Source organism: Zalophus californianus, chromosome 1, assembly GCF_009762305.2.
Source record: "Zalophus californianus isolate mZalCal1 chromosome 1, mZalCal1.pri.v2, whole genome shotgun sequence".
Lineage (NCBI taxonomy): Eukaryota > Metazoa > Chordata > Mammalia > Carnivora > Otariidae > Zalophus > Zalophus californianus.
Window position 1 is genome coordinate 40,375,680 of NC_045595.1, and position 25,272 is coordinate 40,400,951.

General features: G+C 44.0%; 1 protein-coding gene across 1 annotated transcript in view; it reads right to left on the reverse strand.

Moving 5' to 3' along the window:
• PDZRN3 (PDZ domain containing ring finger 3) overlaps positions 1–25,272 on the reverse strand; it is a 241,095-nt gene that overhangs the window by 213,263 nt on the left and 2,560 nt on the right. Inside the window, exons 2-3 of the mRNA XM_027587038.2 lie at positions 12,636–12,722; positions 6,400–6,507 (exon numbers count right to left, since the gene is read on the reverse strand). Coding sequence (XP_027442839.1) covers positions 6,400–6,507; positions 12,636–12,722 — 195 coding nt within the window. The remainder of the gene's footprint in view (positions 1–6,399; positions 6,508–12,635; positions 12,723–25,272) is intronic.

Sequence of the window (25,272 nt, forward strand, 5' to 3'; positions counted from 1 at the left end):
CCTACAGCAGCACTATTTTCTTGCTAAAACACGTAACAAGAGGAAAACAGATCTCAAAATTATTTTTGCTGATTTCTATATTTAGCTTTGGCATTAAGTTCTTGTGTCAGATGCTAAAATTTTATTTAAAAAAAACAATTCTTCACATTTGTACTTACTAGGAAAATCCCTATTTTATTTTTTTAGGTAAGGGAGACAGTAACGCTCTTCTCTTTTAGAGATGAAGGAACAGAGGCTCAGCACTGAGGACACCAAGACCACAGAGTAAGTAACTGGGTAGAAACTTGACCTTGGGTGTCTTGATCTAAATCTTGGGGCTATCCCCCCATAAGATACAAGGTAAAGAAGAAAAAAGTAACTTGATAGTGGAGAAGTCTGGCAGATAGGATTTGAACCAAGCAGTCCACATTAATGTCACCAATAAAGGGATAAACTGATATCATGTGACTCCCAACAGAATGTGCTGAGAAGCCCACACTATCGCTTCTATGGTACCTTTGCTCAAAATGTACCACCTAAATCAACACTCATGAGCAACAAACGAATCCAACTTGAGAGACACACTACAAAAGACCTGGTTTGTACTCTTCCAAATAGGAGTAGCATGTGAGACAAAAACTTTGTAAGTGCTATCAAGAGATACTAAATAAATACGACAATTAAATAAAACCTGTGATCTGGGATTCTCTCACTATAAAGGACATCATAGGGATTATTAGTGAAATCTGAATAAATTCGGTAGATTAGATAACAGAGCCCCACCAATGCTAACTTCCTGATTTAGATAACTGTGCTGAAGTTATGTAAGAGAACGTCTTGTTGCTAAAAAACACACACACACTGATATATTTAGGAATTAAGAGTAGAGAGTGAAAAGGGTTCAAATAAATATAACAGATGTGGGTATTTGGGGAATCTGGGTAAAGATGATACAGGAATTCATTTATATAGGTCTGAAATTATGTCAAAATAAAAGTTTATCGATTAAAAAAGAATCTTAGGGCACCTGGGTGGCTCAGTTGGTTAAGTGACTGCCTTCGGCTCAGGTCATGATCCTGGAGTCCCGGGATCGAGTCCCACATCAGGCTCCCTGCTCGGCAGGGAGTCTGTTTCTCCCTCTGACCCTCTTCCCTCCCGTGCTCTCTATCTCTCATTCTCTCTCTCTCAAATAAATAAATAAAATCTTAAAAAAAAAAAGAATCTTAATAAGAGATAGTGAGTTTTGGTTGTTTTTTTTTAAATAAGTGCTTCATCAGGTGAATTCACAGGCCATTCTACAATTTTTGTTGGTCTCAGAACATTATCTTCTGCCAGTAACAACTGGTGAAACCTCATTTTGTTCTATCAAAGTCTGGCTCTGGAAGGGAAGGTCTTGTTAAACTTGTCAGTCCCGTAAACTAGCCTTATTAGCAATGACAGACTAAGTAAACCTATAGCAAACAAAACAGAGTAACTGGTTTACACCAGAGCCACTGAGGTTTCACAGCCCCGGTGACCACAGCGTTGGGCCTTCAAATCCTGACGCTTCCACCAAGAACACTTTTTACTTACAGAAGACTGTACAAAATAATGGTTCTTGGCAACCCCCCACCCCCTTCACTGCACCCCCTATCACATCTGCTCTCTCAGAGAACAACAGGACATTCCATTTAACCCAGCAACAGTTACAGAAGCACACTTACTACCAAATGGGAGACTCGTACAACGCAGCCAAGAGCTCAGTTCTCCAACTTAAGAAGCCTGAAAACTGGCGAAAAATACAGATACTGTGGGCAGCCTCTACAAAAGTGTAAGAGTTTCAGTGAGTTGTGTCACGTGGTCAGGTACCTGCCATGCCAGCCGTGTGGCTTAAAAAAAAAAAAAAAAAACTGAATCAGGAAAGAAACGGATCCATCAATCACACATGACTCCAAGTGAATTTGCTAGTTTCTTAGCAGGCTTTGGTTTTTCTGTGCTTTTCCTGGATTAGCATTTCACCCAATGAGGTATTTGCACAACCAGTCAAATGCCTCATATGGTAGTCAACTGAGGAGACAGCGAGATGCTCCCATGCTGGGGAAACCAGCTGGATGGACTTAGGGAGAGATGTATGCTGCCCACATGGGACATCCTGAAGGGATTTTTGAGGGTAATATCAACTATATGTGATTTTTCACCTTTTGGTTTCTCTAAATCACTTACAATAGAACTGTACAGAATGTGACTGGTCCAGAGTATACTCTAGAGGTTACAGAAAAAGGCATTATATATGTGATGAAACCTGTTTACATTGGTTAATGCACACTCAGGGGGCACTGGGAAGATCTTTCCAAAGGTTTCAAGCTATTACAAAGAACAAAAGCATAGTTCCTTTAAAAAATCTGGTGGTATTGAGGTATAGGAGCATTGCATTGTCTTCAAAAGGGAGTTATGAAAGCAGGCGAGGCTCTGAGGCAAAAAAACTAAAACCACTGGGGCATTTATGGTTTAGAATGAGTACAAAAAGTACTATGGAGAAATTAAACTTAGTTTTCTAAATAGGATCTGAGTATATGCAATCAAAGGTGAGGTCGTAAGTTATGAAAAGGGCCTGAGGCAGCTCATAAGTAAGTATAGGAAGAAGACACACACAAAAAAATCAGAAGCAAATACTGAGTAAGTTGGAAGTTGCTGTATCTCAGTGTCAGATATGAGGGAGGGTGGGCACATCCAACTGTCTGTCCTGATCCAGGAAAGATGGGGACAGGAGGTGCCAACAAAAAATGTGGGCTCCCAGATCAGCCATGCTCCAAAGCTGTAACCATGTGGGAAGAGGGGGCCCAGGATTTCTAGCCCAGGACAGCTCAGGCTTTCTTATGAGGCCTTGAGAGCTCTCGGACAGGGAATCCAAGCAGACAGCCAGAAGGGGGGGAATGCTGACAACTCTGCTCCTGAAGCAACTCACCTCACATCATAAGGTCTTGGAATAAGATCCATCTCTAATCTAGTGATTCTCCCTGGTACCCCTATCACACCCTGAAGTAGTGCTAGAAATCTGTGGGGGCACTCACTGGCACAATGATTGGGGTGGGGACCAGGGATGCCAGAAGTCCTACAATGCACAGAGTCCCATGCAGTGCACATTTTTTATGCTTCTACTGCAACTTCCACATACCCTGCCAGACCTTCATGAAGGTAAAATAACAGATGTTTTATAATTACCTGAGTGGAGACCCTCACTCACTTTTACATTTAAACACTAACGGTTCTTTTTTTTTTTTTTTTCAGTTTAAATATATATAAATTGTACACCCTTATTCATAGCAGTATTATTCACAACAGTCAAAAGGTAGGAGTAAACCAAGTGCCTGTCAATGGACGGAGAGATAAACAAAATGCGGTATACGCATCTATACACACAGTGGGATAGTATTTAGCCTTAAAAAGGAAGCAATTCAGACACATCTTCCAATACGAATGAACCTGGATGAATCCCGCTAGATGAAATAAGCCAGACACAAAAAGACAAATACCGTATGATTCCACTTACATGGAGTACCTAGTCAAATGCACAGAAACAGCAAGCAAAATGGGGGGCCTCCAGGAGCTGGGGGTAGAGGGAGTGGGGAGTTGTTTAATGAGTACCGTTCCAAAAGTTCTGGAGATGGATGGTGGTGATGGCTGCACAACAGTGTGAATGTACTTAATGGCACAGAAAGGTATAATTAAAAATGGTTAAATGTTATGTATATTTTAGCACAATTTTAAAAATACACACACACACACACACACGGAGGTGTGCAAATCACAAGACGACTGTACTTTGCTGTGCCAAAACCGAACCCCACTCTGTTCACCACTGCAGAAGATTGGATCACATGGAGCCAGTGCTCCCAGCGCCTGAGTCCCCAGCACCACCTCCTGCTCTGGTAGCCTTCACAGCTGGGACCTCATGTTGAGTCTACAAGGAGGCGCAAGCCTCTGCAGCATCGTGGGGTCTTCCAGCGTCACTGTGCCCATGCATTCTCATCCTGATACATGTATTTTAGTATCAAGTACCTTCCTTTTATTTTTCTATTACGGCATATAGAGATCTTACAATTAGGTGTGTATGTATGTAAATATTACTTATAAATTTCATTTCACAACAGGATTGGTGGCACTGAAAAGTATTTGTTATAAAAAAAATGGAAGAGAGTGGGCCTGGCTCTGAGACGGGTGGGGACAACCACTCTGGTCTCGGGGGACAGACAGGCGTGGGAGTAGAGGAACTGAAGACTCTGCAGTAACTACCAGGCTCAGTGAGTCTCTGTGGATTTAATATAAAAGCACCCTTCTGCAAGAATCGAGGTTCTTATAGTGGAAGTCTGGTGGTAGTCTCCCTGAAAAGTAAGAAATATGGTGGAAAACTAGAGAGTGCCCGACTCTCCTTCGTGATGAAACACAGATACACTTAAAATAATCAAATTTATGCCTGGTAATAAACTCCGACAGAGATGAGGTGAACCAGGGTATACATTTTTCAGTCATGGGAATCACTGTGTCCTGTCAAAAGACATCAGGACTTAACTGAGAAGGGCATGGTGTGTCAACTGCAGTGACACATATATTGTTGCTCTATTGTGATCATCCTTCTTTTCCAACTCAACACCGGGACGTGCTTAATATTTTACATACTGTCCAAAAGGGGAATGTGACTTACCAGAAACCATCCTCCACATTTCCAATACGGATCCCCCCTTTGCCAAGAGAAAATCCTGCCCAGCTGTAGATTTCTCATTTGCAAAACATAAGAGCAATGAAATTCCATTACTTAGAGAAACTGGCTGTTCCACCAAACCCTTGGCAACGGAAGCTGTAATTATCTTTCTGGACAATAGCCTCAGAAAATGTATTCTTTCTTAAAAAAAAAAAAAAAAAAAAGACAGTAAGTATGCCTTTGAGCTCTTGAGAAAGTGCTCTTGCACAAACAAATTCCTGTTAGGGAAAATCCACTCCCCCGACCTGGGAAGTACAAAGATGGACCCTAAAACAGGCAGTAAAAAGAGCTCCAAGTTTAAGAACGCTTCAAAAAGTCAATGGGGTGTAACAATATTAATAACGTCCTGAAAACAAAATCAAGTATCCTTTTCATATGTACGCTACCACGATGTACCTGATCCCTCAGAACGGTGATTCTTAGACCCTAACGTGTTCAGTTTGTTTTCCCTGTGAGTTTTAACCATATGTTTTCCCGAGGATATAAACGATCCTAAAGCGTACTGCTTCGCACACTGAGGAATTCATCCAAACAAGAATGGAAAGGCGAGACTTTGTTCTCTGTCTTCCCAGGCTCCCTTCCCCAGGAGAAGCATGCGGCCAAACTCCAGTGGGTTATGTGAACTTCGCTCATGGCTTATCTGATAGAGTTCCCACTCTGTCCGAAGTTTTGAAAGGGACCATGAAAACACTCAAGAAATACAGACGCTCTGCCAATGTGTTTGAACAAGCATCAGCGGCATCAGGGCTGTTTTTCCGGTTCCCCGTCTAATGTGCCCTGTCATGGCTATGGCCCGTGGTGCCGTTCTTGTGGGATGCAACGTATCATCTTGGACTCTCCTATCTAATTCTTCCTCACAGGAGACCCGACAACTTAGTCCATGTATTTACCCATTAAGAGAGCAGTCAAAATGGTCAAAAAACACCAGCAAAAAATAGTCCATTGTGTCCAACTTTGCACCAAGAGCCCATACCAGGAGGCAATGAATAATTCTTTCCCTTTTGGCAAGCTGGAGCATCCTAGGACATTGTGTGACCCTACTGCAATGCGCTGGATGATGGGGTAGAGATCCACCTCCCCCAGAGCAAATCCATAAACCTACTCTATAAAGGCTTAAAATGCTCCGTGAAGAATGAAGAATTTGGGATGATGTGAGTGACTATCCTGAATATCGACCTCTGCCTGCACATCCCTGGACAATCACCTTGTACACCGGACGACAGACAAACCCAGAAGAGAGAACAATGCATCCGTAGCAGTAACTGCGTGCCATGAACTGGGAGGACACGATCAAGCCTCCAGAGCGGACACGATTTTACCCCGGTAACCAACACGAACACCGACACAATGTGTACAACAGGGGTTGCTCATCTGGTTCTAACTAACATACAACTCTCCAATGGCTTTCACACAAAGCTATAACTGAAGCATACAAAACAGATGCGAGGCTGCGGGAAGACAGCCAAACTGTGAACATGCCACTCATAATCTGGCTTCTCTATATTTAATATAAACAAAAACTTAACACCAAGGCAATCAGCGCTCTCTGTAGTCCCACACAATGGGAGAGTTCTCCTGCCCAACCATCCACCAGCTTAGGCCGACCGAACATCTTGCACCAAACCAGACGAAGACGGGATGGCATTCAACCTATTAAAAGACACTGGCCAGTGTTCACATACCTCAATAATCCTGTCATGAATTTGCAGGCCTCCGTCCTTGGCTGCGGGCCCACTGTCAACTATTTTGGATACAAAGATTCCTTCAGTGGATGATCCATCTTGATTGTCCTTTGGGTTAAAAAAACACACACATGAATGCTAGGCATTAACCTGGTCATGAAAATAAAGCTTACACTCTTAAACTGTAATGGACTCTTGCTCATGTCAGAGTGGCAATGGGGCAAAAGCCCATCTGTTACCCGTAATTTCTGTTTTAATCTAAAATTAACACATACACATGGTAAAATACCTCAAACCATAACCAAAAGGTATAAAATAAGTCCCTGCCACTTCCTACCCATTGTGTTTTCCCCCTCTATATAGCACCTGTTTGCAGTTTACGCATCCTTTCCAAAACATTCTTCATAGATCACTTTCCTAAACATGTATCTGGTCCTTTTTCATGCACACAGATAGTATGCCCTCCCCATCCCGTGCATCTTGCCTCTGTCAAGTTTACAATCTTAGAGATTTTTCACCAGTCGTACTGTCCAGCTTAACTCCCTTAAGCGGCTGAACAGTACCCCAATATCAGGATAATTACCACTGTTTCTAATTGTCGCTCTTGGAGACGATGATGTCTCCACTACCTTCCTATCTGTACTATGAAATACCTTTTGCAGTATGTATCTGAGGCAAATCCCTAGCAATGGAACTGGCAGGTCCAAGGATATGGAGATTTGATGGATGTTGCCACAGTATGCATTGATAGCTCATTAGAGTGTTTTCCCATATCCTTACCAGCTCAGAGTACGATTAAAACCTTTAAATATCCAATAATCTGATTGTGAAAATAGGTGTTTTATGTGCGCTCAGATTTACATCAGAAAAGCTCACCACCACCACCCCAAGCCAAATTGTCATCCGATCTCAAATCCCTTTAGATCTTTCAAAATCTGGACCGAAACCTTCTGGGAAAGGCAACGGCTTGCTGCTCAAACTCCTTCCTTCATTTAAAATCAAAAAGTTCCAACAAGCCCATAAAAAAACCCTCACAGCTTGTTCATGAACTTCTTTCCAAACAGCACTGGGATGAATTCTCTCCAAGTGTGTGGATTACATTTCTAGTGATTAACAGATGGATTTATAAGTTAAAGTATTGTTCCCAAACAAAAGCATTTGAAAAGTAATTTCAGGATCTTCCACAAAAACTCCAAATCCTACCATTATGGTAAATTCTTTGCCATAATGCCATAAGAAGATCTATTTTAATAATAATTTCTGTACATAGAAACACATATAAATTCCATTTGTTAAGAAGTAACCATGAAAATATAAAATCTTTCTCTTTAAATAGAAAAAAAAAATCCTATATTCTAAAGGGGAAAGGCATAACTTTAAATGTGGTTTGATCTACCCCTTCCAGGGCAAGAGTGATGGCCAAGAGTGAGAAAATGCACATTCCGTACCTCTTCTCTCTCTCCCTCCCTCCCCACCCCTTTCTCTCAAACACACACACACACACACACACACACACACACACACACACACTCTCTCTCTCTCTGTCTCTCTCTCCCTAATGTTATAAATAGGATTCAAAAGAAACCAAAATCACAACCTAAAATGAGCATTAAGTGTTCTTCCCAACATTTATCCCCCCATGACAAAGACAGGTCTCTAAACTGCCATCTGGATTCTATCAACACTCTCCAAGAGAGGAGGGTCAGCAAGGATGTGGGTGCTGTATTAGATCAGCTATCCTCAAAAGGCAGCCCGCCCAGCACCACGGCACCCTACACCGGCCCACCGCACACTAACCCTTCACTGTCTGAATTTCTCCCTGCCTCCTTTGTCTCTCACAGCTGCCTCACTAATGCACTCATCCCAGGGCATTCGTGGATCTCCCTGCATGCACAGCTCAAATAGGAGTACACGGCTGTGCAACAGCTTCTATTTACTGAGTACATACTAGGTAGGTAGTGAGTACTGTGTCCCATTTCATCCTCACAATAACCACAAACCTTAAGTACTATATTATTATCCATTTCATAGATGAAAAACCTAAGACAGAGAGGTTAAGTAACTTGCCCAAGGTCACACAGCTAAAAAGTAGCATAGGTCAGTTTCAAACTGAGGACAGTTCAACTCCCTTACATAAGCTCCATGTGCAATACCGACTCCCACAGAAGTGGGATTGCCACAAAAATCTCAAAAATATACATGAACTCAAAAGTTCCACATTCCAGGCTATGGAATATTCCACTGGACAAACCCAAAGAGCCTCGACCACAAAGGATTTATGAACAATCTTGAGTTCCCTAAGAGGTGATATCAATATATCCAATGAAAAGAGATCCGTGCTTACTCTGAATTAATTGCTTTGCATTTCTTGGCTGGAGAGGAAGAGGGAGATGGGGGAGGGGATTTTGGCTTTGGTCTGTTTTGCAGAATACTACCTCATGCACAAGTAATTTTTCTTAAGAGAGCAACTAAGTTCAAGCAAAAAAACAGAGAAACAAGCAAAAGCAAATAGCACAATTCAGGTTAAATTAAGACAGTGGTAGGAGGTGGAAACAGAATGCAAAAAAAATACAGAGAGGACAAAATCAAAGAAAGCCAAATCAATTCCATCCTGGATAGCTAGATGTGTCTCTTAAAAGACGTCTCTCTGTTCTTAGTTTGTTTGGCTCCTCTCCTAATACATTTTAAGTCAGAGCTATTTATCAAGGTGAACTAACAAGGCTTGGGATTTGTTGTTTTGCTGGCTTGAGAAAAGGAAAAATAAAAGGGATTGTTTTCATCCCAGGGGTACTTGACAATGAAGTACACTTGCCAAAGGCTGAAGTGAAAGGTCTGATACACCAGACTGGATGCTGTTTCTTTAGGGATATAAGAATTAATGAATGAATGGTGTGATATTGCTAAGAGCAGTGCATCATGCAATGAAAAGCCTTATGTCAGCGCCCCCACCCCGGGTTGGGCCTATGTCACAACCCAACCAAGCGTCTAACACAAGAATTCCTTGGGAAACACACATGTCATGTGTATTGCATTCTACTTCCAGTACTAACAATGAGTGTGCATTGTTGCTCATCTTGGCTTTTTAGCACGTTCTCAATGACCTGCCAGATTTCCAGGCAACAGTTCAGAATACATTTAGGGTTCATTATGCGATTTCTGCTAATCAGGACAAGTTTAAAAAAAAAAAAAAACACTATTGCAACCACATGCATATGGAATTAAACTTTCCTCCAGGGGACATGCATATAGTTCTTGCAAAAAGACCACATGAACTGAGAATGCTTACGAAAGCTACAAAATTCACTCTGGCTTGCACTTCAATCAGCTTTTTAAAGGAGAAAGAAAATAACCTAAAACATGTACTTTGATAAGCACAAGTAAGAACCATATTTCAATGAGGCTGAGAGTGTCCTTTTGCTCCCGGGGAGGGACGTAAAACAAACACATAGTAAGTTCTCCAACCATCACCAAGACATAGGCATGCCTCTCCATTTCAAGCATTTTTCTTTTTTTTTTTTTTTAAAGATTTTATTTATTTATTTGTCAGAGAGAGAGCACAAGCAGGGAGAATGGCAGGCAGAGGGAGAAGCAGGCTCCCCGCTGAGCAAGGAGCGCAATGTGGGGCTCGATCCCAGGACCCTGGAATCATGACCTGAGCCAAAGGCAGATGCTCAATGCTCAGCCACCCAGGCATCCCATTTCAAGCATTTTCAAACATTGGGCTCCTTTTTCCTATATACACTCTGGCGAGGCAGAGAAGGGACCTTCCTGGTTTGGGTTCTTTTGGCCGTGGAAGTTTCTGAAACATCTAACAGTGAGGTGCACTTTGGTTTGTTGAAGTCATTTCTTAAAACTGGTAACAGTGGGTGGGGAGAGGAGATTTAACGATTATGAAGCCAAACGAGGGACAGCCTCTGTTACTCAAGCTCATCGGCAAGGCAAAGCACGTTCTACAACACGTTCTCGAGGGTAAGCTGGGGAACACAGACCAGGGCCAGTCCTGTTGTTTCCTGGGACCAACTACGCAGACATCCGAGTCCCAATCTGCTCCCTCATCCCTCCCCTTTGCTGGAGCGCGTTCCCTGACACCCCCACCGCCCCCCGCCCAGTAGCCAGAACACAAGCAGAGCAGCACCACGACATGCTGCCTGGTTGCTCAGCCAACTGGCAAAGAAAGAAAGAAAAAAGGTACCAACGGGACCACGTCTTAAGAATTTCCGTGAGACGACGAAACAAACCACTGTGTGTGCCCATCCCTGGGGCTCAGTAAAGTGGGGGTGCCCCCTGCCCCCACCCCTTCCTTCTCATAGTTTAATCTCATTGTCTGAAGGGTTCTCTTCTGTAGCTAAGTTTAGGGCAGATAATGCATCAGTCCATCACTTAATGACCGTGCATTGCTTATAACTAAGCTGTCATTTCTTATAATAGAACACGTATGTTTTTGAAACCGTGCCTTTGGCCAAAAGCGAGGGGAACTCAACATACTCCTCCTCATGCTAACTCTCCCATCTTCTTCAGGTCTCTTTCTGATCACCTCCTGCCCACCCCTTGACTCCAGCGACGCTGTACTCTTGGCAGCTCCCCCAAATGCCCACTCTGGGGCTGTTCCAGGCTTTGCGTGGGCTTCCTTGGGTCTGTTCACTTTCTTCTAGCTCAGTGCTCTCCAAAGGTGGACACATGTGATGCAGGGCATTGGGACGATGAAAGGACATAAGAGAAATTGTATTTATCACGTTTTAATTTCATCATTTAAAATGCTCCATTTTGCATGTAACTTTTTTTTTTAAGATTTTTTTATTTACTTGAGAGAGAGAGAGAGAGAGAGTATGAGAGAGAGAGCACGAGAGGGGGGAGGGTCAGAGGGAGAAGCAGACTCCCCACTGAGCAGGGAGCCTGATGTGGGACTCGATCCCAGGACTCCAGGATCATGACCTGAGCCGAAGGCAGTCGCTTAACCAACTGAGCCACCCAGGCGCCCTGCATGTAACTTTTATAAGCCATGTAGTATTAGTTCAGCCGCAAATATATAACTTAAGAGCTAACTACATAAGCTCATTTTTTATTTTTTACAGTTAAGAGTGCTTAACGAAACATATCATATATGGACCTCTGATCTAGCAAACTCCTACTCATCCTTCAGAATGCAGCTTAAATCGCCCTGCCCCAGGACAACTCCTCCCAAAGGGTGAGCCAGACCCAGGCACAGAGTTTAGTCACATCTGGTTGCCTGACATCTTCTTATCCTTTAGGATTCAGCTTAATATTTCCTCCTGTCTTTCCTGATCACCCTGACCAGTGATGCCCCTTACTCCTTGGTACCTACCATCTGCCATCCTGCTATTTTTCTTCCTGCATCACACGTCCCCCAATCTGTAACTGTGACATTTACTTGTTTCTTGCCTGATGCCCCCATAGGGACATAAACTCAATGACCACAAGGACCCAGGCTCCCTGGCCTCCACAGTGTCTCCCAGCTCCTACCAAACAGCCCCTATGCAATATTATTTGTTGAATGAGTGAATCCGATTCTCCTTTCCTTTCCTTTGACTACTACTTTCCTTTTAAGGTAACCAATGAGGAAATGATCTGCAGAAGACACGAGCAAGAGGTGATGCCCACTCAAATAAGCCCCGTATGGAAGGCGTGATCCTGCAACGCGCCCTTTGCCACGTCCTATCCCCAGGGCCCTTTCTGCAGACATTTTCCTCCCCATTCAACTGACTGGTCTGAATTTGGCCTCTTCTTCCCGGAGGAGGAGCTAATCATGCATAGGGTGGACAAAAGAGCTGCAGTGGGAGAAAAAGCAAAGGGATGCGACAGCCCACAAATTAGGGAATGGTCCCTGACTAATGAAGAGCTGACAGAACGGAGCTCCAGCTCAGACTTCCGGTCCCAGAGCCCACGCTCCAGCTCAGTTACCCAGTTCCAAGTGCACACATCTCCCACAACTTTCTTCTGCTCTGCTGCTACACCACCAGACATGCTCCCCCAAGACCTAAACAGTTTAGATAAGCTGTTGTTATTAACTAGGACAATGCTATTTTAGTAGACCACAACTAAATAAAAATCCCCGAGGGTGAAGATGTTAGATAAACAATGAACTCTCTAATTACAGAGAGCAGAATGAGGTGAGCAAGGTTTCCTACCCCTCACGGGTCCCCCCCCCGCCACCAAACCTTGACCCCTCTTCCCACTGCAGCAGGGCAAGGAAAAACACGTTTTAGTAATTAACATACCACACACGGCCGGCCACCAATAATATTGAATCCCAGGGAACCAGAGTCCCGATGGAGGACAAGAGTCAGACTTTTGGTTTCTTCACCCTGTGAGGAACAAATGAGTTCAAAATTTTATTTACCAACAGGGAATCGATGGTTGCAATTTTCTTTGTATCTAAGTGGACTCATGGACTCAGGTCATCCTTCACACTCCTCTGTCTCTTGGGCAGTTTAAGCAAGGAAACTTTTAGGGCCCCAGCTGAAATGGTGTCCTGGGCTGAGGAGGTTACAGATATTTCTAGGCCCCGCCTAACCCTGCAGTGCTCACGTAAGAATGTCCGGCGATGTCCAGACATGCCTAATGAACATGGTCTATCAATGACTCGGTGGTCGTCTGCAAACGCATCTCTCCTTTGACGGCCCACCCCGGCCGGCTGTCTAGACAGCTACTTTCTGTTTGTTCTTCAACCAATCTCAACAGCAGCATTCACGTTCTGTCACGGAAGGTTCCAGGAGCAGCGCTCTCGGAAGTCTGAGTGCATGGACGGCCTGTCAATAGTCATCTGTGTCTGGCAGGCTTGAGGGGGAAGCAGTCCGTGAAAAGTCCGACGCAAATGTGGAGGGGAAACAGAAAGATCTTGCATCTCACTGAAAGGGGGAGCGGGGCCCTTTCACAAAGTAATGACTGTCCAGGCCATAGGAGATGCCAGGCTGTTTAACAGAAAACACTCTGTTCAAAGGAGGCTGGTCAGTGTGAACCCCTTTAAAACCCACAAGTCCAAGTCCCCCAGGCAGCTCGCACAGGCCATGTTCAACAGCCGAAAGGGACAGAGATGCCACGACACCTTAACTAACACTCTCAAGTTAACAGACAGGTGAGTAAAAATAGGTTTAGGCTTCTATGTACACGGTCACTAAACAAGCTTTGACGTACACACTCAGCTCACGGAGACACCTCTGAAGTGTTTCCGTGATCGGAATGATGCACCAAACTTCACAAATACGGACTGCAGATACTTGTAAAAGCTTCATTTGCGGTTTCTGCTTAAACGTGGTATTACTTTTTTAAGATTTTATTTATTTATTTGAGAGAGAGAGAGAGCAGGGTCAGAGGGAGAAGCAGACTTCCCACTGATCAGGGAGCCTGATGTGGGACTCGATCCTGGGACTCCAGGATCATGACCTGAGCCGAATGCAGTCGCTTAACCAACTGGGCCACCCAGGCACCCTAAACATGGTATTACTTAAATGCTGCATTTTTAGAATATATGAAATACTCCCATTAACCAACACTAACAGCTCATCACAAAATAGATTTAATTCTGATGTTGACTGCTTCCTGATCAAACCTTTGCCTCCTCCTTTTCCTGTGGAAATAAATGACCACATTTGAAGGGCACAAATGCAAGGATCTGACCCAGTCACACTGGCAAGGGAAACCATGCTTTCGAAATGACAGGCAGTGCCAATGGCTTTTCTGAAGCTCCATTTACTGCTAGTTGTCAATGCAAAACTCTGGCGGCAGAACTGTGCCCAACAGAACCAAAGGAAAAAAATTAATGCATATAGATGACTAATGGGCCTCAATATGTAAAATTATCTCCATGCTTAAAGTTTTTAGTAACCACAATTGTTTCTCATGACCACTTAGTGTACAGAATTAAAAATATTTGAATTTTTAATTTCAAAAATGTTACATAAGTCTAAGCATCAATTGTTAAAGCTCTATAAAAACAAAAAATGGCAATTTTTCATTAGAAAAAGACAGTCTTGGGGCGCCTGGTTGGCTCAGTCAGTTAAGCATCTGCCTTCAGCTGAGGTCATGATCCCTGGGTACTGGGAATGAGTCCTGCATTGGGCTCCCTGCTCAGTGGGGAGCCTGTTTCTCCCTCTGCGAGCCGCTCCCCCTGCTTGTGCTCTGTGTCAAAGAAATAAATAAAATCTTAAAAACAAAGAAAGAAAAGGACAGTCTTTAATGAAAGAACTAGGTGTCCTCTAAGAACAATGCAACAAAATATTCATTTCCACAGGCTCACTTACATCATATGTAAAATAGAGTATTTTAATTTAAAGAGAACCAGTCTCTATCAAGCTACTGTACCTAACCAACACCAGCAAAGCCTCTATAATAACAACTTACTGATTTTTCAAAAAACATTTCCACTCCACAGCATCACCATCCAGAGCATCTGTCAATGCTATCGATGTAATTAATTTTTCCTGCACTAGTTAACAGGCAACAACTGTCCCTGCTCTAACAGAATAAACACTCAGGATCAACCTGATAGTTCTGAAATGTAAATGGGAGGATTCACTAACTGAAAGAGTTTAAATCTCTCTGCCTTGGGAAAGGAAAATCTTGGTAAGTCCATTTCTTGCCTTGCTATGTTAGAGGGGTGAAAAAGTTAGAAATACATTGGAATTTGAGTGAGTTATCACACATAGCCTACATTTCTGGCTTTCATAATTAATGATAGAAACTACACAGTTACACGGTAATCCAAGGCAGATGGCTCCAGTCTGACAATCTCAAATGATGCAGGGAAGAGAACACAAAATCACATTTTTTAAGGCTAGTTTTAAATCTACTGTGTGATAACCATTCTTTCTAAAAATGAAAGAAAAAGAAATCTTATTATCCTGCATTAACAATGATAACAGTCAACATTTACTGGCTGCTTACTACGTGCCAGAAATGATATTAAACATGTAACTGCTTTATTTTCTTTAATAAATCCCACCCATCTCATCAACTGGCATGATTACCGCCCTCATGATACAGGAGGGAAGAGCTAGTAAGAGTTGATGTCAAGCTGGGATTTAGACCCATGCTCTCTGATTCTAGACCCCAATTACTCTTCCCTACCACTCCCTTTTCATGTGGAATGTAAAAAAGAATGCCATGCAGCATAGCAATATCTTAGGTCCTTCTCAAGATGGTTCAGTTGTTAGAGTTCCAAAAAGTTCCATAAAGGAACTCATGATAGGAAGTCTTACCCAGGAAACCAATGTCGGAACAAAACTCCAACTGTTCGCTGAACGATTTCTCTCCTGAAGACCCAACCTGAGATGCCCAGACACCTAAGTCTGCACCTAGCCTCAGAGATCTCTCTCCAGGGAGAAGTGAGACAATGCCTGAGACACGCCATTCCTCAGCCGAACAGCTATTTGCAAACACGTACTGGAACAATCAGGTTGACAGTCTACGCTTCCTTGCCAGTTGCAATCACTGGGGAGAAAAGAAGGGGTGTTCTTATTTCTACAAGCATCTTGACGAAGTCTGCAATCCAGGAGGGTTACAACAGGCTTTAGGTGCCATTGCCTATTTTAGGACTGGGCCAACACATGGAAGATTTACCACACAATGCTGGGAGCAATAACAGGAGAAGAGAAAAGCTCTGTCGGGGTTGAATTCCTTTCATTTCTCCATCTAACTTTTCCTCAGACACCATGAACTTGATTCTGGCTTTTCCTTTCCATTCCTCTCCCCTCAAAGCAACCTTAACTACTCTAATTTCTAATTCTTCAGAAAAAAAACCTGAATAGAGAATTTATACACTGGACTTTTGCACAGCACATTTAACATGTTAACTTTAATTCCTGCTTAATCATCTAACCCGTTCCTGAGCTGAAAATGCATCAGGATAAAGGGCATTTAAATAGTTCTCATTCAGTGATGCTCCACCAATTAGAGACATATAAATGGCACCAGGGCAAAGGTTCGCATCGATGCTTTGCTGACTTTTCACAGAGATGGTGTTAATGAGCGGCTCTTTCATCTAAAGGAAAATTTAACCAGTATTGATCTGTTTTGGTAGTTTATCATAATCTATGCTTTGAAATCTTCGCAATGGCCTGATGAAGCAAAACAAAGAAGGGAAAGAGCTCTATTTCAGATAAACAACGGATTATCTAGAACATCAGCTTTTTGAAGCAGGCATTGTATTCATGCTCTACACCTGAGAAACTGAGGTTCCAAGAAATGCAGACATTTGCTTAAGATCACACAGCTGCAAGGAAGGCGAGCCAGGAATCAAGGTCCACGGGACTTCAACGTCCATGCTCTTTGTGCTCTGCGGGTACATTCTGGCACTGTATTCTAAAATCCCTTTGCCTCCTAAGACTGAGCCTTCGCATTAAAATGTCATGAAGGATTAGGCATCTAATTAGTTTTGTAATTAGAATTTTAAGCAAGGTTTCTTTGGACTGTGTAATAATAGTGGCAAAAATTAAGAGTATCTATTATACCATGAAGGGTGTCATAAGAGTATTATGACCCCGACAGGAACAAGGTAATGGTTAAGATCTTGGACTTCAGAGTCAGCACCCGAGTTGAGTTTCCTCATCCACAGAATGGGGATAATAATGGTTTCTCCTCACCTCACAGGGTTATTATGAAGTATGAATGAGACAGACAATCGCTGACAAGGGCCTCAGCACAGTGCCTGACCAACAGAAGTGCTCAAAACACAAACAGGGCACAGGGTGTTGTGGACACTCCTGTAGCTCAGCACTGAGGCCCGTGGTGCTATTTAACCACAGAAATGACTCTGCCACAAAATCCAAGCAATAAAAAAATTGTCTAATCCCAAATTAACTTAGTCTATCTAAAGCAAGTTTGGGAGATCGGGGCCCTGAAGTTAAGCAAAATGGGATAATGCTACATCCACCACACCATCTGGCCATCTGATGGGAGCTCCCCCCATGTACGTGTTCACCCCCCCCGCCCCCGCCAAAGTCTGGAGAAAGAGTGGCACATTCTAGGAGGGATGGTTACATGCCAATAGACAGTTCTTATTCTGGAAATGGTAGCAGGAGACAAGTAAAGACCACAATGGGGAGCAGCTCAGCTTGAACCTTCAGTGTAGCAGAGCTAGGACAGGTTAATGATACTGACATGCTGGGATATGGGGACGAGGGAGGGGAAATCAGACAAATGACAAACCCAAGCCTGAGGCAGGTGGCCATGGGAACAAAGAGGATCGGGGAACAGGCGCCGGCTCACAACAGGATAAGAGCAATAGTGAGTCCAAGAATCTGTGGACTTGGATAGGGGGAGCAAAGCTGGCAGAAGCTGGGAAATGGGGAGCTAAGGGTGTCTGGGGATTGCCGAGACACTGGACTGCTCCACGTTCTACCGGATTAGTGAGTCGTGATGGGCCCGGAAGAAAAGGTGAAGAGTAGAGGACAATCAACAACCACAAAAATGGAGCGGAGATGGCACCTCCTTGGCAGCTTTCCTTAGTGCTGTCCCTCTTTTACTGCTCTTCCCCAATGGCATGTGTCTCTTCCCTTCAGGAGACAAGAGCTGGCTGGCAGATGGAAAAGGAAAATTCTGGAGTCCAGTGACAGCATGGTCTCCTTGGGGTGGGGCTGGAAGCTCCCCAGCCTCCACCCCAGAACCCAGCTTGCTAGCAGGGCCCCTACTGCAGTGTAGGGTCTCCGTGGGAGGCGCTTAGGTCTTTAGGATTGAGAAAGAACAGAGATCTGTCGGCCTTGAGGAAGGAGATATGGGCCACCAAGCCCTAAATAACGGCATGAACAGTCCGCAGTACTTATACCAGTAAGTCACAAGCAGAAATGGAAGCTCAACGCACAGGAACGAATAGGTGATTGCACTGAAAATAAGCTTTGCTATCATATTCGAACAAGTAGCTACGGGATCAAAATTTAATTTCAACTCAAGGTCTAAGTGGACAAGAATTTGGGGGTAAAATAAAAGTCACAGTGGAAAAGGCAAAAATCAAATGTACTTTGTCAAAGTCTCCTTACATAGTGGCTGGGGTTTGTTTTTCTGCTTTGTTTTTTTCTGTTGTATTTGTTTTTTTTAAATGTCCAGGAACATGAACTGTCCTCTACAGGCAAGGCCTTTTTCCTTCTAGTATGGCTCTGTCACCGTGTTCCTCCCAACACTCTGGCCTCAGAAGCTTGGATGCGTGCCATCTCCTAATCTGTGTGGTGGTGGCCCCCGGAGCCCATCCATGCCACTGTCAATGTGGATTCTTTCTAAACACTCCTTTCCACCCAAAAATGGGTTTTCCCCAATTACTGCTGTTGTGGGACTCACAGCCGAGAACTGGCTGGACTGGAAAGCTGCCCCGCGGGTTCTGAGAACTGCAATTGACTGACCGCTAGTCTGTGTATCTAGGGTGACATGACACCTCTCAGCCCCAGATTATGCAAAGCTCTCCGAGAGTCGCGCAGCTGGGAAACAGCCCTGTCTGTGGACCAGTGACAAGAAAGCGCAAAAATGTGCAGCGGAGGGGGCTGGGACACCAGTAGGCAGAGCTGGCTGCCTGACTATACAGAAGAGAGGAGGGTCTCTTCACTCCCCACACTAAATGTTTTTGTCCTCTTTGTCATTCAAACTAGGTTTCTAATGGTGAAGATGGCTTGGGCCAACCGCCTCCCAAGAATTCAACCTCCAGGTCTAAAGGAGGGATATTCTTGGAGGAAGAACAGCCCAGGAAACTGTTGGAGCCTCAAACTGAAGGCAGTCACGGGGTTGACGCAAATGAACTGAAAATGGTTGAGACAGTCAATGAAAGTATTAGTGGTATGTATCCGTCACCAGGATAGGTGGAGTGAAGCTTTTCCGGAGTCATTCTATCTCCAGAATAGTATATATAAATAAACTCATCCATAAGCCCAACAAGTTATTTTTGAGAAACAGTGTAAGAGAACTATTCCCTAGGCCAAAAACTATGTATGTATTTTTCAGTCTGCAGCTATGTTTAAATAATCTGAGAAATCCCGAAATACTTCTCCACTCCCATGAGTTTCATTTCCAGTTTGTTCCCCTAATTTTTATCATCAACTCATCTCTTTCCCGGTGACCTTCCACAAGCAATGCTTCACCAAGAAACAAGCAAGAACAAACCTTACTTAAAGTGCTACAGCACTTGCACATTTCCACTTGATGGACTATAGGGTAGTTCCAGGCTGTGAAATGCCAACATTCCATCCATGGCCCACCCCGAAGCATTTTCCTCCCGGAATCAGAACACAGGCAAAGGCTACCCAGCTATAACACTGTAAGTTCTTGCTTACAGGAAGGCAGGAGCTCTGACCGGCCCACCTCTCCTGAGCCTTGCTAGTTTTGGTGAGACAGAAATACACCTAACGATCCCTTAACCTTCATGTTATTCCCGAGCTTTGACCCCTCCTTCTCATCACAGCCCAGAGCTGCTACCCTGACAGTGCCACTGACCTGGATCTTCCTCTTTCACCCAGTCCCCACCGCTGGAACTGGTCACTCAGGGCAGTACGAGGCTCACAACGAAACTGTGACCCTCTGAGCAAGAGCCTCCTTCCATCTTCTCCGTTACACCACTTCAAATCTCTAATATTTCTTCCGCACTGTATTTAGAAAAGATCTATAGAACCTACAGGTGCCAGGCACTTAATAGATGTTCAATAAATGCTTGTTAAATCTTACTGTGCACTTGACCTACATCATCTGGTTTAATCCCAAAACCAACTCTATCAGCCCACATATTATCCCGTTTTAGAGATGAGATAAGACAATTAAGGCTTACAGGAGGTTACAAGAGGCCTCCCAGAGGCCCTCAACAATGACACAGAGGGAACACATGAACCCTATTATCACTGACTCCAGGGTCTAGATACTAACCACATACCAAGCACCAACTCAATTCAGTGTACTCTGAAGCCTGCCTGTTTACACAAGGCCTGCATCCAACCCTGACCCACAACCCAAAAGGACTGTATCATCCTCCTGATCTGGGTACAGCAGAGACACGGGACACCTGACAACAGCTTCTAGAAAAATTCTAAGGGAGAGAGGTAACTCTCTGCCCAGGCCTCATTTCTGCATACCCACTGCCCACAACAGTTCATCCCTCCCCATTCCTGGGGAAGAAGCCTCTGCTGGGCTCGCTCACACACAGGCTGCATGGTAGTCTCTGTCCCCAGGTTCCTTGCGAATATATATATATATGGAATGGAATGGGAGAGAAAGATGGATGCTTGTGTCCATCTGTTAGTTATTTTCAAGACTAATCATTATGTTATACCACTTACCTTTTTTATTGGAATAGGCTTATTAGAACACCATTAGTTCGGGGGGGGACAGAAGCTAATCCATAGCAAGAAAGCTTGAGTGAACAAAGAATAGTAAGACTTGTGCCATGTTTTCAAAGACTCAAGAGGGTGACTGATTAATCCCGTGGGTTAAAGCTTATTCAAGTTGACCTCTGTGTCCAGGAGTGCCTATCATGGTGCTTGGCACACTGTATATTAGAATGTGAGGAGCTAAACTGCAAGAATACATAAGGAAGGATTGCATTTTCTTCCTACCATCAGCCACTCTTTAAATTACTAGCAAGAAAATTAGAGAAATGAGTTACTATTCCACCCAGGATACCATCTCTTTAATTCTGTTTTGTTGAAATCTCTTTCATAGGATCTGTATTATGTTCATGTGTTCTACACCAGAACTATGAAAATGGGAATTATGGCATGAGAAGAACATACTTCATCAGCATGGACCAGAAGTCATCAGACCAACTAAATGGAGCCAAAGGAAGGTGCTGGGGGATTAATTTTCCAAGCCTCTGTCTCTCCATCTGTAATATGGAAGGTAATGGTTTGGGGGTACCTACCTCACAGGGTCTTTCTGAGGCTGAATTAAATGATGTGCCTACATCTCCAATTAACATAGTGTTTGCATATATAATAACAGTCCTCTGGAAACATGTATGAGACCTCATAGAAACACTGCCTCAGGATAAAATGCTTTTCTTATTATGGTAATGGTGTATAAGCCTGGAGTCAGGTGCTGGGTTCAAATCCCAGTCTTATCCTTAGAATCTGTGAAACTTTTGGCTTTAACCTAGCTTTTATCTAATCTGTTTTATAATCTGCCCCTTTTACCAAAAAAGGAGATCTACCTAATGAAAAAGATGGAGAACCTAATATATGTGCATACATAAAGCACCCTAAGTGATTAATATTTATTTTCCTTTTAAGCTCCTTGGTCTACAGTCCAACACATAACTGCCTTACAGATTCTTACATGTCTAATATTTTTAGAGAAGCAAGTAACATTTCCAAGTGCAGAAAGAACCACTTAAAAATATGTTATCACCAGAATTCCTAACTCAAAATGTTGTTATAATCATTTAATCCAGTGTAGCAAACATACTGTAAGCCAAATCTTAATTTTTTTTATAACATTTAAATGAAATGGATTGATAGCCCACAATTTCTTGAGCTGAACTGGGCTGTTTTGTTAGATGCACTATGAAATGGTTATTTGCTGAAACTTTCCAGAAGCAGAAAATATACTGAAAGGTGAACACTCTGATAGACACATTTCAAAGTGTTTGGACATCTGGAACGCCTTTTGATACAATTGTCTATTAGATTCACTTACCTCCAGGAGTTCTGAAATGGACAAAATCGTTTCTGGGATTTGGTGCTTGATACAATTTGATCTGGGTGGATCTAGTAGAAGCAAAAGAATGCCTCCCAAAAACCTGGGAACAATTTTGTTAACTTGGCGAAGAGTTGTGATGTCTGACAAGACAGCCTTTTCAATCTTGAGTTCACCCACTGAACACACACATATTGAGAGTTTACAGTGTACATCAATCTACTGCCCAGAACAGCCCTGAAGAAGATGGACATGCTCCCTCCTGGGGAGACACAATAAAGAGCCCTTCTAATTACCCAGAGCTGTGATAAATGCCATGCAGGAGGAGTACCAAAGTGAACATCTCAGGGCCCCAGACCTGGTCTGGGAGATCACAGAGGGCTTTGTGGAGGTGGTGATGCTTGAGCTGGGAGGGAAAGGATGGAAAGGTTGTCTAGTGATAAGCCAACCCTAAGTGCTGACATATAGGCAGGAATTAGGAGGGGAGAGTTGGAAACCTTGCAGATTACCTAGTGACGGAAAGACTGTTGCAAGTAGAGAAAAGAGTGAGTGCAAAGGTTGGGGGGTGCAGGCAGAAAGGAGCTTTGGGGCATATTTATGGAACTGCCAGAGACCACTGAAGCTGGGAAGAGAGAATGAAGCGGGCAAGAATACAGGCAGACAGGTGGAGGCTGGCAGGATGCAGTGCACACTGGACCTTAGAGCCATGCAACAGAAACTGGAAGGCAAATGCAGGGTTTAAGAAGTTAAAGTGCTATCAGATTGACATTTCTAAGAGATGGTTCCTGGTGCTAGGTAATTGCAGGGGAGGAGAAGGTATGTAGTGGGAGGAGTTGTGATCCAGGCAAGAGATGATGGTGGCCGAGACCAAGACTGATTTTGTTCCCCAGGTGACATCCGGCAGTATCTGGAGACATCTGTGACTGTCACAACTTGGCAAGTACTACTGGCATCTAGTAGGCAGAGGCCAGGGATGCTGCTAAACATCCCATAAAAAAAGGAACATTCCCACCCCCGCCACAACACACACACACAAGAATTATCGCGCCCAAAATGTTAATAGGTGGAGTTGGAAAACCTTGGTTTGGACCACGGTGATCATTTGATGGGGATGGAGAGCAGCAAATAGATTCAAGAAGTGTTTTGGAGGTAAAAAAATCAACAAGAGTTAATGATGTGCTGGATGTAGAAGTAAAAGAGCAGGAGGGATCAAGGACAAGGCTCCGGTTTTTCAACATTTCCAAGAAAAGTTATGTTCGCAAGTTTCCCTCCCTTTCTCAGAAAGCCAGAGAAGTCTGCTGTGAAATGTTTTTGCTCTTCCAATCAGGTGGGCCAGTCAGGGTGGGAAAACAGGCGGGCAGCAAAACTCAACTTCCTCAAGCATCCCATCACCAAGTCCGCCGTAGCCCAGATGTGGTTTCTTACTGGTTAAAGATGCCTGTCAGACCATGGTTACCTAGGCAGTCTGGGTTCTAGAACTTCACCCTGTTCTTTCTTAAAAGGAGGAAATGAATACATGTTTGACTACATCTGTACGTGAATCCAAACTCTCCGTGCATCTGAGTTGAGTAGCGACTCAGCGTGACAGGCAGACCAGCATCACCTGGGAGCTTGTGAGAAATGTAGACTCTCAGGCCCCATGACAGGCAGACCAGCATCACCTGGGAGCTTGTGAGAAATGCAAACTACAGGCCAGCTGTAATGGATTGACATCTCTAGGAGTAAGCCTCAGGAATCTTGTGTTTTAACAAATTCTCTGGGTGATTCTGATCATAGGGAGGTTTGAGAAGCACAGCCCTGGCACCCCTTACAGAACAGGAGACACAGTACCTATCTTTGAGGTAGAGCACAAACCCTCAGTACTCAACTAGTGTCAAAAAGCTGAAAGTTAAGATAATTTAAAAAATGCCAGATCATTTTATGAAATAAAGTCTAGGCCTTGAAGGGCTGGTACTGAAAACCTTCTGAGTGTTTCTTAGCTTCAGCTTCTAACAGAGAGATAAACATGAGAACTTATTATTTAAAAAAAAAGTGTTGTGCTTGAGAGTTTCCAAGCAATATAAATCCTTCTGCCTTTTGGAAGAGAATAAACAGTACCCAGCAGGAGCAGAGAGTCAGCCCAATGAAATAAACAAGTTCTTAAACAGCTCGCAGTGGGAGAGGTTTTTCTGGTGATGCAGGAACAGCAAAAGCTTTCAGCAAGGGCCACGGAGGGTTAACTTCAGGGCAAGAGGCACAAGCTTCCCTCAGGCCTCCGCTGAGGCCAGCAGGGTCTGAAGCCAGAGAAAGGCACTCTCAGCAGACTACAGGCCAGGCCATTCTTGGCTGTCCTTGAGGCTAGCGCTGAGGTGCCCAGAATTCCGAGGAGGGCTCCAACTCCAGAAGGGAACTCTCTCTGTAAGCTCAAAAAGCAACATCTTGTCCCTAAGCTTAATACCCTTGATTATCCTCCCCTCTCACCCTACACAGCTTCAAAAACATCCACAGTTCAGATTCAAGTATCATATTTTTTATTCTGAGAGAGGGTTTACCCAAACACTCCAGAAAGAAAACAGAAAGGCAAGAAGAAATAATAAACTAGCTTAACAATAAATGATGTATAAACTCGGGGGTAGTGAATGGCTTATTTATAAATAAGTGTCACTTAAAACTACGCAGGAAGCCCACGTGACAGCATAAACAAGAGAAACTCAGGAACTCCTTTGCCCCAAACCCGGCGCCTGCTGGAAGACCAAGCTCTGCCCTCTGTTTTGGTGACTCACAGGCTCACACCAGTCTTTTGTACGCCTGTGCGGTCCTGGGTGAGGCTCCAAGTTGTAAATATTTGCCCTTCACCCAGAGCTGGCCAGCTGCTGAGACTGCAGCTGACAGGCCAGGGGGCCAGGATGAGGGGGGTGGGGAGTGGGCAGACGGAAAACTTGCAGGCCTGGTGTGCTCATATGGAAGGGGGGTTGGGAGAGGGCAGGGAGAGGCAAAGCAGATACAGGCCCCTGGGGGCCCCTCAGGCACACATGTTCTCCTCTGATGCAGCCATATGGAACAGTCAACCACAGAGTGGCACCATGCCCCTCCGGCGTTTGTCTAAAGTGTGGTCTTTGCAATCAGGGAAACCCTGGTTCTCAGCAGGCGATTTTGCACACACCCACACACACCTCAGCCCCAGAGAACACTTGATAATATTTGGAGACATTTTTAGTTGTCACATCTTGGGAGGGGGGCTGGGAGTGCTACTGGTATCTACAGGTAGAAGCCAGAGAT